This window comes from Salmo salar, chromosome 24, assembly GCF_965601325.2.
Source record: "Salmo salar chromosome 24, fSalSal1, whole genome shotgun sequence".
Taxonomy (NCBI): domain Eukaryota; kingdom Metazoa; phylum Chordata; class Actinopteri; order Salmoniformes; family Salmonidae; genus Salmo; species Salmo salar.
Genome location: NC_138314.1, coordinates 17,210,001 through 17,222,284, shown reverse-complemented (window position 1 = coordinate 17,222,284; position 12,284 = coordinate 17,210,001). Strand labels below are relative to the sequence as shown.

General features: G+C 47.5%; 1 protein-coding gene across 3 annotated transcripts in view; it reads right to left on the bottom strand.

The window, feature by feature from the left end:
* The window catches only part of LOC106585006 (transforming acidic coiled-coil-containing protein 1), a 38,705-nt gene that overhangs the window by 10,146 nt on the left and 16,275 nt on the right, over positions 1-12,284 (bottom strand). For 2 of the 3 annotated variants that reach the window (XM_082968534.1, XM_082968533.1), the window contains exons 1-5: positions 11,434-12,277; positions 9,706-9,797; positions 2,951-3,359; positions 1,743-1,803; positions 1,253-1,337 (exon numbers count right to left, since the gene is read on the bottom strand). In XM_082968534.1, the coding sequence (XP_082824660.1) occupies positions 1,253-1,337; positions 1,743-1,803; positions 2,951-3,359; positions 9,706-9,797; positions 11,434-11,552 (766 nt within the window). In that variant the 5' untranslated portion in view covers positions 11,553-12,277. Of the gene's footprint in view, positions 1-1,252; positions 1,338-1,742; positions 1,804-2,950; positions 3,360-9,705; positions 9,798-11,433; positions 12,278-12,284 lie in introns of those variants that run through there. The other variant, XM_082968535.1, reaches the window with a different exon arrangement.

Sequence of the window (12,284 nt, the reverse complement as noted above, 5' to 3'; positions counted from 1 at the left end):
TACATTGACAGAACTTCAAAGGCCGCTCAGCAAGGAAGAAGCTACTGCTCCAAAACCGCCAGATTTTATTTTTTTGAGAAATGTCCTCTGGTCTGATGAAACAAAAATAGAAGAACACCATCCCAACTGTGAAGCACGGGGGTGGCAGCATCATGTTGTGGGGGTGCTTTGCTGCAGGAGGGATTGGTGCACTTCACAAAATAGATGGCATCATGAGGAGGGAAAATGATGTGGATATATTGAAGCAACATCTCAAGACATCAGTCAGGAAGTTAAAGCTTGGTCGCAAATGGGTCTTCCAAATGGACAATGACCCCAAGCATACTTCCAAAGTTGTGGCAAAATGGCTTAAGGACAACAAAGTCAAGGTATTGGAGTGGCCATCACAATGCTCTGACCTCAAGCCTATAGAAAATGTGTGGGCAGAACTGAAAAAGCGTGTGCGAGCAAGGAGGCCTACAAACCTGACTTAGTTACACCAGCTCTGTCAGGAGGAATGGGCCAAAATTCACCCAACTTATTGTGGGAAGCTTGTGGAAGGCTACCCGAAACATTTGACCCAAGTTAAACAATTTAAAGGCAATGCTACCAAATACTAATTGAGTGTACATAAACTTCTGACCCACTGGGAGTGTGATGAAATAAATAAATCATTCTCTACTATTATTCTGACATTTCACATTCTTAAAATAAAGTGGTGATCCTAACTGACAGGCTTTTTACCAGGATGAAATGTCAGGAATTGTGAAAAACTGAGTTTAAATGTATTTGGCTAAGGTGCATGTAAACTTATGACTTCAACTCTAGGTAGGGGTGTAGTGACTACGCCGTCAGGATGCTCTCGATAGTGCAGCTGTAGAACTTTTGAGGATCTGGGGACCCATAACAAATCTTTTCAGTCTCCTGAGGGGGCAAAGGTATTGTTGTGCCTTCTTCACGACTGTCTTTGTGTGTTTGAACCATGATAGTTCGTTGGTGATATGAACACTAAGGAACTTGAAACTCTCGACCTGCTTCACTACAGCCATGTTGATATTAATGGGGACCTCCTCGGTCCGCCTTTTCCTGTAGTCCACGATCAGCTCCTTTGTCTTGCTCACATTGAGGGAGAGATGGTTGTCTCTGATTACTGTTATTGGGGGGGGGGTTGTATAGGGGACAACAATGACCTTCCCTGTGATATTGATTTACCAACACATTGGTTCACACACAATGATGTTGGGTGTGTCTAATCCCTTTATTCCTCACTCACCGTTGTGGTCTCTATCTGCTCTGAGTCCTGTCGTGCTGGCTAGCTTCTCCTCATCTGTAGCATGACCTTTGCGATGGTCGTTGTCCTACAGACAGGGTGGGACAGACGGTCAGAGACATTTTCATCCTTCTAATTGGACAGGCTCCCTTCTCGCCCTGTTGCCGTGCCAGAGCAGGCCTGACATATACCGAGGGCTGAGGTAAAGTAAAGTAGAAGACAGGGCTCTCAGAGAGAAATGTGTACGGTTACCACAGTCATGGTCAGGCACACAGAGGAAAGGTACCATAAACACTGCACTCACGCATACAGACACACACACCACAAAATGTGATACAATGACAGCGATACACACACTTTTATCTGGAGTATTCAAAATCATTCTTTTAAAAATAAGAGGTAAATAAAGTTTGCTTTCTTTATGAGTAAAGGTGTGAAGAAGAAGAGTAAAGCATTTCCTGTTTGAGAAGCTGGTAAGAACATGAACCATTACCTCCCCGCCGGTGTTCTGTAACGGAGTCTGGTTGTCCAGCTTCTTCACTTTACAGGAGTTCCTGAAGACAAAGAGCACTGAGGTCAGAGCTACTGAGACCTACCCAGATCATCACTGACCCACCGACCATGTGTGTCTGGGACATTCGCCAGACCCAAAGGTAGCAGAGTCCTATTGTCATGTGTGCTCCCTCTCCGGCCTCTAGGCCGCTGCTCGTTATGGCACACACCTGTCACCATCGTTACGCGCACCTGCGCGTCATCAGACTCACCTGAATTCCATCACTTCCCTGGTTGCCTTCCCTATATATGTCACTCCCTTTGGTTCCTTCCCCAGGTGTTATTGTGTCTGTGTCATGTCTGTGTGTTGTTTGTGGTTCTTGTTGTGTATTGTTGCGTTTATTTATTAAAACACTCACTCCCTGAACTTGCTCCCCGACGCACATCGTTACACCTATGATATTAGGTGAGACTGAAACCATGTTGCTTTTTCATGAGTATATAGAGAGTACAGTAGGAAGAATGGAGAGAAAGTAGTGGAGAAAGCAGACTGTAATCAGACCACATTCTGTGCTTTCTCTGTTGAGTTGCTTTGTACATATGTGCTACTAAATGAAAGCAGAAAGCAGATTAATGAAACAGGCTGTTGCCTCACCAGACTACTGCATGATTACGCGTGAACAGAGAGTATTGTAACATTTCTGTAGACTAGAGTATTGTGAGGCTCTCTCTCTCTCTGAGGTGAGATAGTGATAATGTAATAGGCTCTGAGATCGACTAGCCCTGCCTGAGAGAATCTGATGACCAAATGGTTATCTCCATGCGTCAACCTGACACAGCACTAAAGAAGTCTAGCCTGTTCTGACTGCAGTGAGTCGTGATGTAGGAGAACATGTATGGAGGGCAGGGAGAGGGGAGACACAAAGGCTGGGGATGTGGTCAAGGTTTAGTGGCGGGCCAACAGAGACAGTACAGAATTCTGTACTTACAGCATCATACATAGTAAACAGACCTGGTCAGGAGTCCTGATGCCACACAGAAATAGACTCAGAGACAGGTGGAGGACAGAGAGACAGTGGAGTGTGGGGGAGACATGAGAGGGGTGGAGGGGGGATGATTGGTTGAGGAAGGGAGAGATAAGATCATGTGATTGTATGCTAAGTAGTCAGGCATGTGTAAGATAAGATGTCTTATGTGAGTGTTACTCACGTGATGCCCGAGCTCATCCTAGGTGACTGTCTGTCTGAGTCCGGTCTGTCCAGTTCAGGGGTCAGGCTGTTGGGGTCAGAGTTCATGTTGCCGTTGGGGTCATAGGTGATAGGAGAAAGGTCATCAACCTCGGCGGGGTCAGGGCAGTTGTGGACAGGGAGCGAGGCGGGGCGTAGGGCGCGGGGCTGGGGCAGAGGGGACGGGGAGAGACCATCTCCTTCTCCAGGTCTTGAGGTCAACCTCAGGTTCAGGTTCTGGTCTAAACCTGCTCCACTCAGAGAAGGGGAGGAGCTATTGAGGTTGTTTAGGGCATCTTGGACATCCTGTAGGGAGGCGGGATAAACATCCTGATTGGAGTTTCTGTCCAGGACGAGGCGGGGCGTCAGCTGTCCGACATCTCTAGTGAGGACTGAAGAGAGGTGGAGTTAGTATCACGCTGGAGAGAAGCAAGACAACAACCTTTCTCTAAAAGTGGCACCAATAATGATGCTATGTCAACAACAACAAAAACAACAACAGACATTTTAGCAGCAAATACATTTATTTATCTTTGTATGGTTTTCTTGTTTCAGATAATACACTACAGGAAATGCATATCTCTCTTTTCACTCGCTCTCTCTTCACCACTCTCTCTATGGCTCTTTTCTCTTTAGGATATTCTCTCTGTGGGAGCTTAGTTCCCAGTGCATCAGGGTGAAAAACATCTCTGGAATCAGACGGAGTGTCTCATCTCTAACTCCTATAGCGGCTCAAAACACAGGGAACTCTTAAAGCACTGCAGGTCAGCCTCAGTCCGTACCTAGTTAAAAGCGTGACTAGCTGAGCTGCAGCTTGTGGACTGAGCTATGTTTGAATGGCCTCTCACTTCCTGTTAGAACAATCAGAATGACTCCTAACTTCCTGCTAGAATGCTAAAAAGGATCCCTTACAATGGTCCCTGCGTCAACAAAAACCTTGTCAACAGCAAACACACACACACACACACACACACACACACACACACACACACACACACACACACACACACACACACACACAATGGTCCTTTCCCTAAGAGCACAGTAATGCTTTAAGTGTATGTTTATCCCAGGATCCTGCTGTGTTTACAACAGCTGACGGTGATGCTCTTAACATGCTTCTGTTCTCTGGGGTCTGGGGCTGCTCAATTCAGTCTGGGCTGACACTGCTGAGAGAGGAGAGGCTCTAGCCCAGTGTGTGTGTGTGTGTGTGTGTATGTGTGTGTGTTTAAGTCAGGGTTGCTGACTCATACTGCTGTACAGTGAGCTCTCTGTTATAGAGAAATCCAGCACAAAGCCCAGGAACGCAGAACAATGTAACTACACCGCAATTCACACACACACACACACACACACACACACACACACACACACACACACACACTCTTGTGATAATGCTCTCTTTCTCTGTTGTGTCTGTTGTGTTGTGTTCAGCACTTACAACAGCACTCCATGATTTGTATAATCGATTACACAGTCTGTTTTGTTGATAGGTTGTTAACGAAAATCATTAGGTGATTTGGTTGTTCTATTTCTGTTGTATGTGAGATGCTATCACAGATTATCCATCATATTGACCAGATACTCTAATGGCCACTCTAACAATGAAAATAAATGTCTTAAAAAATGGAAGGCAGTCAGGAGGGGGCAAGGTAAGGTGGGACCATTCTAGCCAATGAGAAGGCAGATACGTGTGTGAACAACAGGCAAAATGGTTTCCACTAGTTACCATAGCATCAAAGTCAAAATTGGCTATATCATAAAAATTCGTAAAAACAAATGAGCTTTTTTGGTTTTAAATTAAGGTTAGGGTTAGACATAAGGTTAGCAGTGTGGTTAAAGTTAGGTTTAAAATCACAAATAAATAGGTGGGGTTTATGACTTTGTGGCTGTGGAAACTAGTGACGATATAAAATGTTTTTTCTTAAAATTGCCTGGATGTCACTTGTTCTACTTATATCAGTATACTCGTAACAACCTAAGCATTGCGAAACTTCTATTAGATCAAATAAACCCATTAAATGTTCAACAATCTCTTATTGTTAGCCAGCAGCACACCACCCTGCATCCCACTGCTGGCTTGCTTCTGGAGCTAACCAGGGTTGGTCCTGGTCAGTCCCTGGATGGGAGACTGGAGGTGGTGTTGGAGGCACCCTTTCCTCTGGTCTATAAACAAAATTATATCCTAGGGCAGTGATTGGGGACATGACCTTGTGTAGGGTGCTGGGATGTTAAACGGGTGTCCTGACTCTCTGTGGTCACTAAAGATCCCATGGCACTTATTGTAAGAGTAGGGGTGTTAACCCTGGTGTTTTGGCTAAATTCCCAATCTGACCATCATTGCCACCTGATCATCACCAGTTTACAATTGGCTTATTCATCTCCCCATAACTATTCCCCAGGTTGTTGCTATAAATGAGAATGTGTTCTCAGTCAACTTACCTGGTTAAATAAAAAAATTGTTCTCTATACAAAAACTTCTCGCTTAGTGAGTGGAAAAAGAGGAAAAATGCCACCTCCTGGAGACGACAGATCTTGGGCCCAGTTATCTCTCTCGCGTTGCCTCTTCCTCTCTGATGTTACTCGTTTAGATAAACGTCAGCCTCACCTGTTATTTTTTTTTAATTCATTTGGCAAACGAGGATGGCTGAAAGTATTTCTACAATATCCCTACCTCCACCGGAGCAGTTCTTTCCTCACACGGGTGAACCAACAATCCCATGGGACAGACGGAAGTCGTCGTTTGTGACGTACATGCTAGCTATCGGACTGTGGTTAGCCCTGAGAGGAAAAGAGCCATTTTTATTCACTGTCTCGGTGCCGAGGACTTGCGCATCTTCCAAACGCTCAGGGAAGCGTACACATATGATGCAGCTGTTGAACTTTTGGATGGACATTTTGCAAAGAGTGTGCTTCTGAAGAGGCTGCATTTTCGACAGCGAGCATGTGAGTCAGTGACACAGTACGTCGCTGATCTTAAAGAGCTAGCACAGTCATGTCAGTTTGGATATCTTCGAGATTAAATTATCAGGGACCAGTTAATTGAGCAAACCTCATGTTCACTCGTGCGGGAGAAGCTTCTTCTACAGCAAAAGCTGTAGCCATAGCTTCTCAAGTGGGATCAGCAGCTCACTGTGCAACTAAGATCTGTGAGGCACAAACACATGCTTCCAGTGTTTTTCAAGTTGTGCAGTAAGCAAGCCCCACAGACACACCCTTTCCTGTCACTCGCCTGGTTGGCTCAAACCCAGCTGGATCACACCCCACAGACATGCCCCCTCCTGTCGTTCACGCAGTTGTCTCAAACTGGTCTGGGTCATGCCCCACAGCCACACCCCCTCCTGTCACTTGCACTGTTGGCTCAAACCCGACTGGGTTTTCCGCTTGTACTGTATACCCGGGTGACTCCTGCGTTCCTCTCGTGCTAGACACAGGAGCAAAAGTGTCGCTCCTCAGCATGGCCACCTATGAGCAGTTCATGTCTCACCTGCCCCTCCAGCCGCCCAGCTTTAGCCTGTACGGATATGGACGCTCAGTGATTGATGTCATCGGCTTTATACACTCACCTGTGCAGTATGGCAACAAGGCCCTCACTCAGTTCCCCTTCCACATCACACAGCAGGGCACTAATATCTTAGATCTGGACCTGTTCACCAGCCTGGGGTTCTCTCTGTTGAACAAAAGTGGCGCAACAATCCTGCACGTTGCCTCCCCATGGCCTACCGTCTTCAACGGCGTAGGTGCCTTGACAGCGTTCACACATAAGCCCCTCCTCGGCCCTATGGTGACTCCAGTCATTCAGCCTCTACGCCATATCCCGCTGGCTTTACGCCAGGAGGTCACTAAGGATCTACACAAGCAGCTGGAGGATGGATTCATCTAGCCGGTGGATGCCTTCCCATGGGTGTCCAACTTGGTTAACACAGTTGTGTCAAACTGTGCACTGACTACCAGGCCACACAGCCTTGATGTCTATCTCTGGGTCGGGACACAAGCTCCTCCGCATGTACCGCCGGTCAGACCAATTCCAGCAGTATAACTTTAAGCTGCAGTTCACGCCGGACAGGGACAATGTGTTGTCCGACCTCCTTTCGCGCTCAGTTCCTCCAGACTCCACCTGTTTCCAGGTTGACTCAGATGAGGACCTCATCCAGCTCCTACGCTCACCTCCCAAGACACTGTTCTGCACATTGAGCTGACCCAATAATCAACCAACAACCCCTTCTTCACGACCTTGCGGGAATACGTAGCCAAAGGCTGGCCGGCACAGTGCCCATCGGAACCAACAATATGCCAGGTTCAAACATGAGCTGTCATTCTGGAATGAGACGTCTGGCCTGTGGAAACTGCACCAGCATACCAAGCAGCCTCAGAGGACGAGTGTTGGCCATGGCTCATGAGGGCCACCTTGCTGAAGCAGTGCTGCTGGGATCTGGTGTAGTGGCCAGGCATCGGTCCTGATATTGAAGGAGTAGTATGTGACTGTGCTCCATGTCTTCTCTGTAGAAAGACAGGACATCCGCCACTACCACTGCAACCACTGGCCTGGACCTCCCGTCCATGGCAACATATCCAACTGGACATCTGCAGTGAACTCTACAATGTGCCACATCACCAACACTTCCTGGTGGTTGAGTATGACCTACATTCAAAATGGTCAGAGGTCACACCCATGAGTTCTGTCACATCAGGGGCCATCATAAACTTCCTGGATATGCTCTTTGCTCGCTGGAGACAGCCTGCAATTCTGACCATGGACAATGACCCTTGGCTGGTCTCGGCTGAGTTCAGCTCTTACATCCAAAGCAAGGGGATCAAGCACATCAGAACAGCCTACCCACCACCCCCGGGTCAACAGGGGGCGGGTGGAGAGGTTCAATCAGAGGTCACCTAGCTCACGGTTGCTCCTTCACTGACTCCTTTTTGCAAACTCTGCTGCACTACAGAGCTGCTCACCACTCCACCACCAGAGTCTCTCCTGCCAAGCTGATGCTAGGATGTGAACTAGAGCTGCCCTTACACAGGCTCCGTCCCTCAGCCTCGACAGTCAAAGCAGCAGTGCATAGCCAACAGCGTAAAAGTCAGGAGCGCTACAACAAAAGAAAGAGAGCACGGCTTCCTGGAATCCAAGTGAGGGATTGGGTCAGGGTGCAACGACCACAGCACGCAGACAAGCTCTGCACCTTCTGGTCAACACCGTGTCAAGTTCAACGTCAACTGGACCCAGCAATGTTTCAACTGCCTGACGGCTCTCGCTGGCAGCCGACTGATGAAGGTGCCACCTCCTGCACGTCCCCACTCTGCCATTGATGCCACTCTGAGTAGTTCACTTCCGGTGTCACACGCTCCCTTGGCCCCACCTGAAGTACAAGTGCCAGTCCCACGGGCACCTGTTGTTGTCACTGCAGCAGCCGTCCTGCGACCTGTAAGGGTGTGCTCCCGCCCTGCTCACCTTCAAGACTTTATCACCTCCTTTCATGCCTAGTTTAAAGGACGGGGAGTGTTGTGTTCAGCACAGATTAGCATCCATTCATGATTCCTATCATCGATTGCATAGTCAGTTTTGTTGATATGTTATCGAGAATCACTAGGTGATTTGGTTATTCTATTTCCCTTGTATGTGAGACGCTACTCGTTTAGATAAACGTCTGCCTCAACTAAGAACAAGTGTTTGTTTTCAACATAACTAGATCATCTTTCAATTGTCTTTTCTCAGAGATATGAATAAGATGTTACAGTCAAATTAGCCCTCTGTGGATGTGTAGTATGGAGTGATCATGACAATCCCGTATGTCTACTGTGTGAACAGGAGAGGAAACCTTCCCTAACCCCAACTCTAACCAGAATCATCTGGGAGTAGAGCAGGACAACCTTGCCCCTGGCCTTTAGGCCTCACCCTGTAGCCTAGCAACCGATAAATAACAGCCGCTACACAGTTTAACAGGGTAACACACTGACCAGAGAGAGAGAGAGAGAGAGAGAGAGAGAGAGATGCGAGGGGGAAATGGGAGGGTCTATTTGATTTCTCTAAACAATCAAGCACAATAACAAGAAAGGCCTTCAATTCTTCAGAAACCCTAAATTCCAACTCTGCTCAGACATCTAACCCAGTCAATAGACTATGTACATCTAATATCTAGTATTGTGTTGTTGTTACTGTGTAGTTTCTCCCTTCGGTGCTGTAATCGAGTAGACTACTCTTATTCCTCCAGACTGAATTATTTCTCAGTCAATGTTTCATTTATGTCAGTAACCCAGAAATACACAGGCAGGCAGCATGTGACTGGCTGCTGTTCTATAAGAGGAGGGGTCGTTATTGTCTACAGAGACAAAGGAGGTTCAGTACATTACGATCATAGAATCCCATCTTCTAAATTGCATTGTGTCCAGATCTAGGATTATGAATCGCAAACAATTGAACTAATCCAGTCCAAGACGCCACAGAGCAGTTTAACATTTTAATAGGATAACATTGTTAGGCTGTAAAACTCTACAATGGTCGACAACACATGATCTGTGTGTTCTGTTGGTTTGGGATGTCAGCGGTGTGCGTGCGTATGTGTGTGTTGGAGGGGCACACTTCTTAAGTCAGTCTTTATTGGTGAAGAAGCACCTGTACTTCAGGTCTCTGTGGCTTTACAGAGTGATGCTAGTGTAGCTTGCATCTGCCATCCACTACTCCTGTCTGCCATCCACTACTCCTGTCTCATTGTTCCTACTAACACACAGGTATCTCACCTGTGTGGGCAGAGTTATCCAGCTGGGTCAGGTCATTCAGCAGACCAGGAGACTCCGCCTCTGGGGTCTCAAAGTTCCCTTCTGAGTCCGAACTAGAGAGAGATAGAGAGAGAGAGAGACAGGGAGACATGGAGACAGGAAGAGAGAGAGAGAGAGAGCGAGATGGAGAAATTGATTACAAGTTTATATAGCACCTCCATGGTTCCAGAGTTGTGCTTGTGTGCAAGACTGAGCCAGACTAAAGCCAGAGCAGACACAAAACACCCAGATCTGTAACACACTGATCTGCTGCTACATGTTCAAAGGGAACTTCTCCTGGTTGTCTAGAAGGGGAACTTTCAGGCCAGTGGCTCGCTAATGGCTCCTTCAACAGCCGTCAAAGGAGTTTATAAGAAGTGTCACTGTAAGAGAAGCAAAGGGGGAGGAAAGGGAAAGAGGGGAAGAAGGGAGGAGGGGAGCTTAACCCTGCCTGGCCACCTGCATCCACTAGCCTCCTCATCCTGCCCACGTGTCCCCAATACAAGGACAGACTGTGTTTCAGTTTCTCTCTCCCTCTCTCTCTCGCTCTCTCTCTCGTACACACACACACACACACACACACACACACACACACACACACACACACACACACACACACACACACACACACACACACACAGTCTTAGGGTCTCCCAGATGCCCGGCCCAGATTTATTTCCACGCTGTGCTCCAGTGTGTGTTTGTGTTCCCATGCACCTAAATGCACATCAAACTGTCCACACACTAATGAAAAACAGCTCAGGAGAACAAAGACACAGGCTCCCAGAATACAGACAGCTCTCTCTCTCTCTCTCTCCCACACACACACACACACACACACACATCACATCTAAAATATACAGAGATCATCCTTAAAAAGACACACACACACACACACCTACTCACAAACACACACACACACAGACAAAGCAGAGCAAAACAATCAGAAATAAAGTCCCAGTGATGACCTCTACACGGCGATCTTGGACAGTTACTTGGAAACTAGAAACTAGCACAAAAAATCCCACATCTTTAGAAAACTCAACCAACCTTCTCCCAAACTTCCCAAACCTGCCGCCATCCCTTTCCTGCCCTTCTCTCACACAGACACACATGAAGGAAGACATATTCTCCTAAGTATCTGTGGTCCACAGGAGGTTGCTGATGGGAGGATGGCTCATAATAATGGTTAGAATGGAGTAATGGTAAGTGCCTGGGTGTGTAATGGAGTAAAAGCCTGGGTGTGTGTGTGGTCGCCTGGCCGACTCTGCTTTTAGACATGACAATGTCATCTAGTCACTGTTATACGATGGAATTAATGGACAAGAGACCATATCACAACAACATCATATCTGCTTCTCTCTCTCTCTCTCTCTCTCTCTCTCTCTCTCTCTCTCTCTCTCTCTCTCTCTCTCTGTATGATTAATAACAGCAAATTCCCCCAAGTCATCCTGACAGGTGGATCCAGACACACTCAGACTGCTGCCATCCACCATGCACAGTGATCTCTCAGCACAATCTCTCTTTATCTCTCTCCCTCTCTCACATGTGCCATACAGGCATCAGGCATCACACACACATGCGCACCAACGCACTCACTCACTCGCTCGCTCGCTCACTCACTCACTCACTCACTCACTCACTCACTCACTCACTCACACACACGCACGCACACGCACATGCACACACACACACCTGTAGCCCACTTACTTTTCTCCATCATTGGTTCCGGGCGCTCTCTCCTCCCCCTCATCCTCCCCTCCCCCCCGTACAGCTGACCAAGTCCATTTGGCCCATTGGACCGGAGACAGCAAAGACCCCCAGGACATCTCTACAGAGACACACCAGCTCCTCTATACAGTATACAACCCTCTGGATCTGGTTGCACCCCACTGGGTCTGATGATACTCCTAGTTGTAATGGTCTGGTCCCTTACAGGTTCTACAGTTCCACTCTCGGTTCTGTTACTCCCACACAGTCGGGTTCTCCTCTGGCTCTAGATTGAACTCCTCTCTTAGTTCTGCTGCTCCTCTGTGCATAAGCAACAACACACCAGAGGAGAGGAGAAGAGAGGAGGAGTGACTCACCACAGAGTCTGTTTACTTGTATCTCTCTCTCTCTCTCTCTCTCTCTCTCTCTCTCTCTCTCTCTCTCTCTCTCGGAGCTGATCCGTGTGTTCTCTCTTTCTCTTTTTGAAAGGATGTTGATTTTTTGGCATCTCTTGTTTCTCTCTTCACTTCCTGCTTTTGCTTTCGTTTCCCAGACTGCTCTTCTGCATTTTTGATCCCGGATACAAACCGTGACAAGAGGTTGACAGAGCTGAGATGACGCTGTTGGTTTCTTACTGTTAGATCACAGATTACTGTAGCATCAGTAGCCTCTTCTCCCTCAGCCTCTCTCTCTCTCCATCCTCCGCTTCGACTCTGAATGCCAGAGCAGTGATCAGCTGGCTGCCAGACTGCTCCCTCCTCCCTCCTTCTTCCTCTCTCTCTCTCTCTCTCTCTCTCTCTCCCTCCCTCCCTCGCTCTCTCTCACTCGCACCCAAAAAGAGTTTGCCTAGC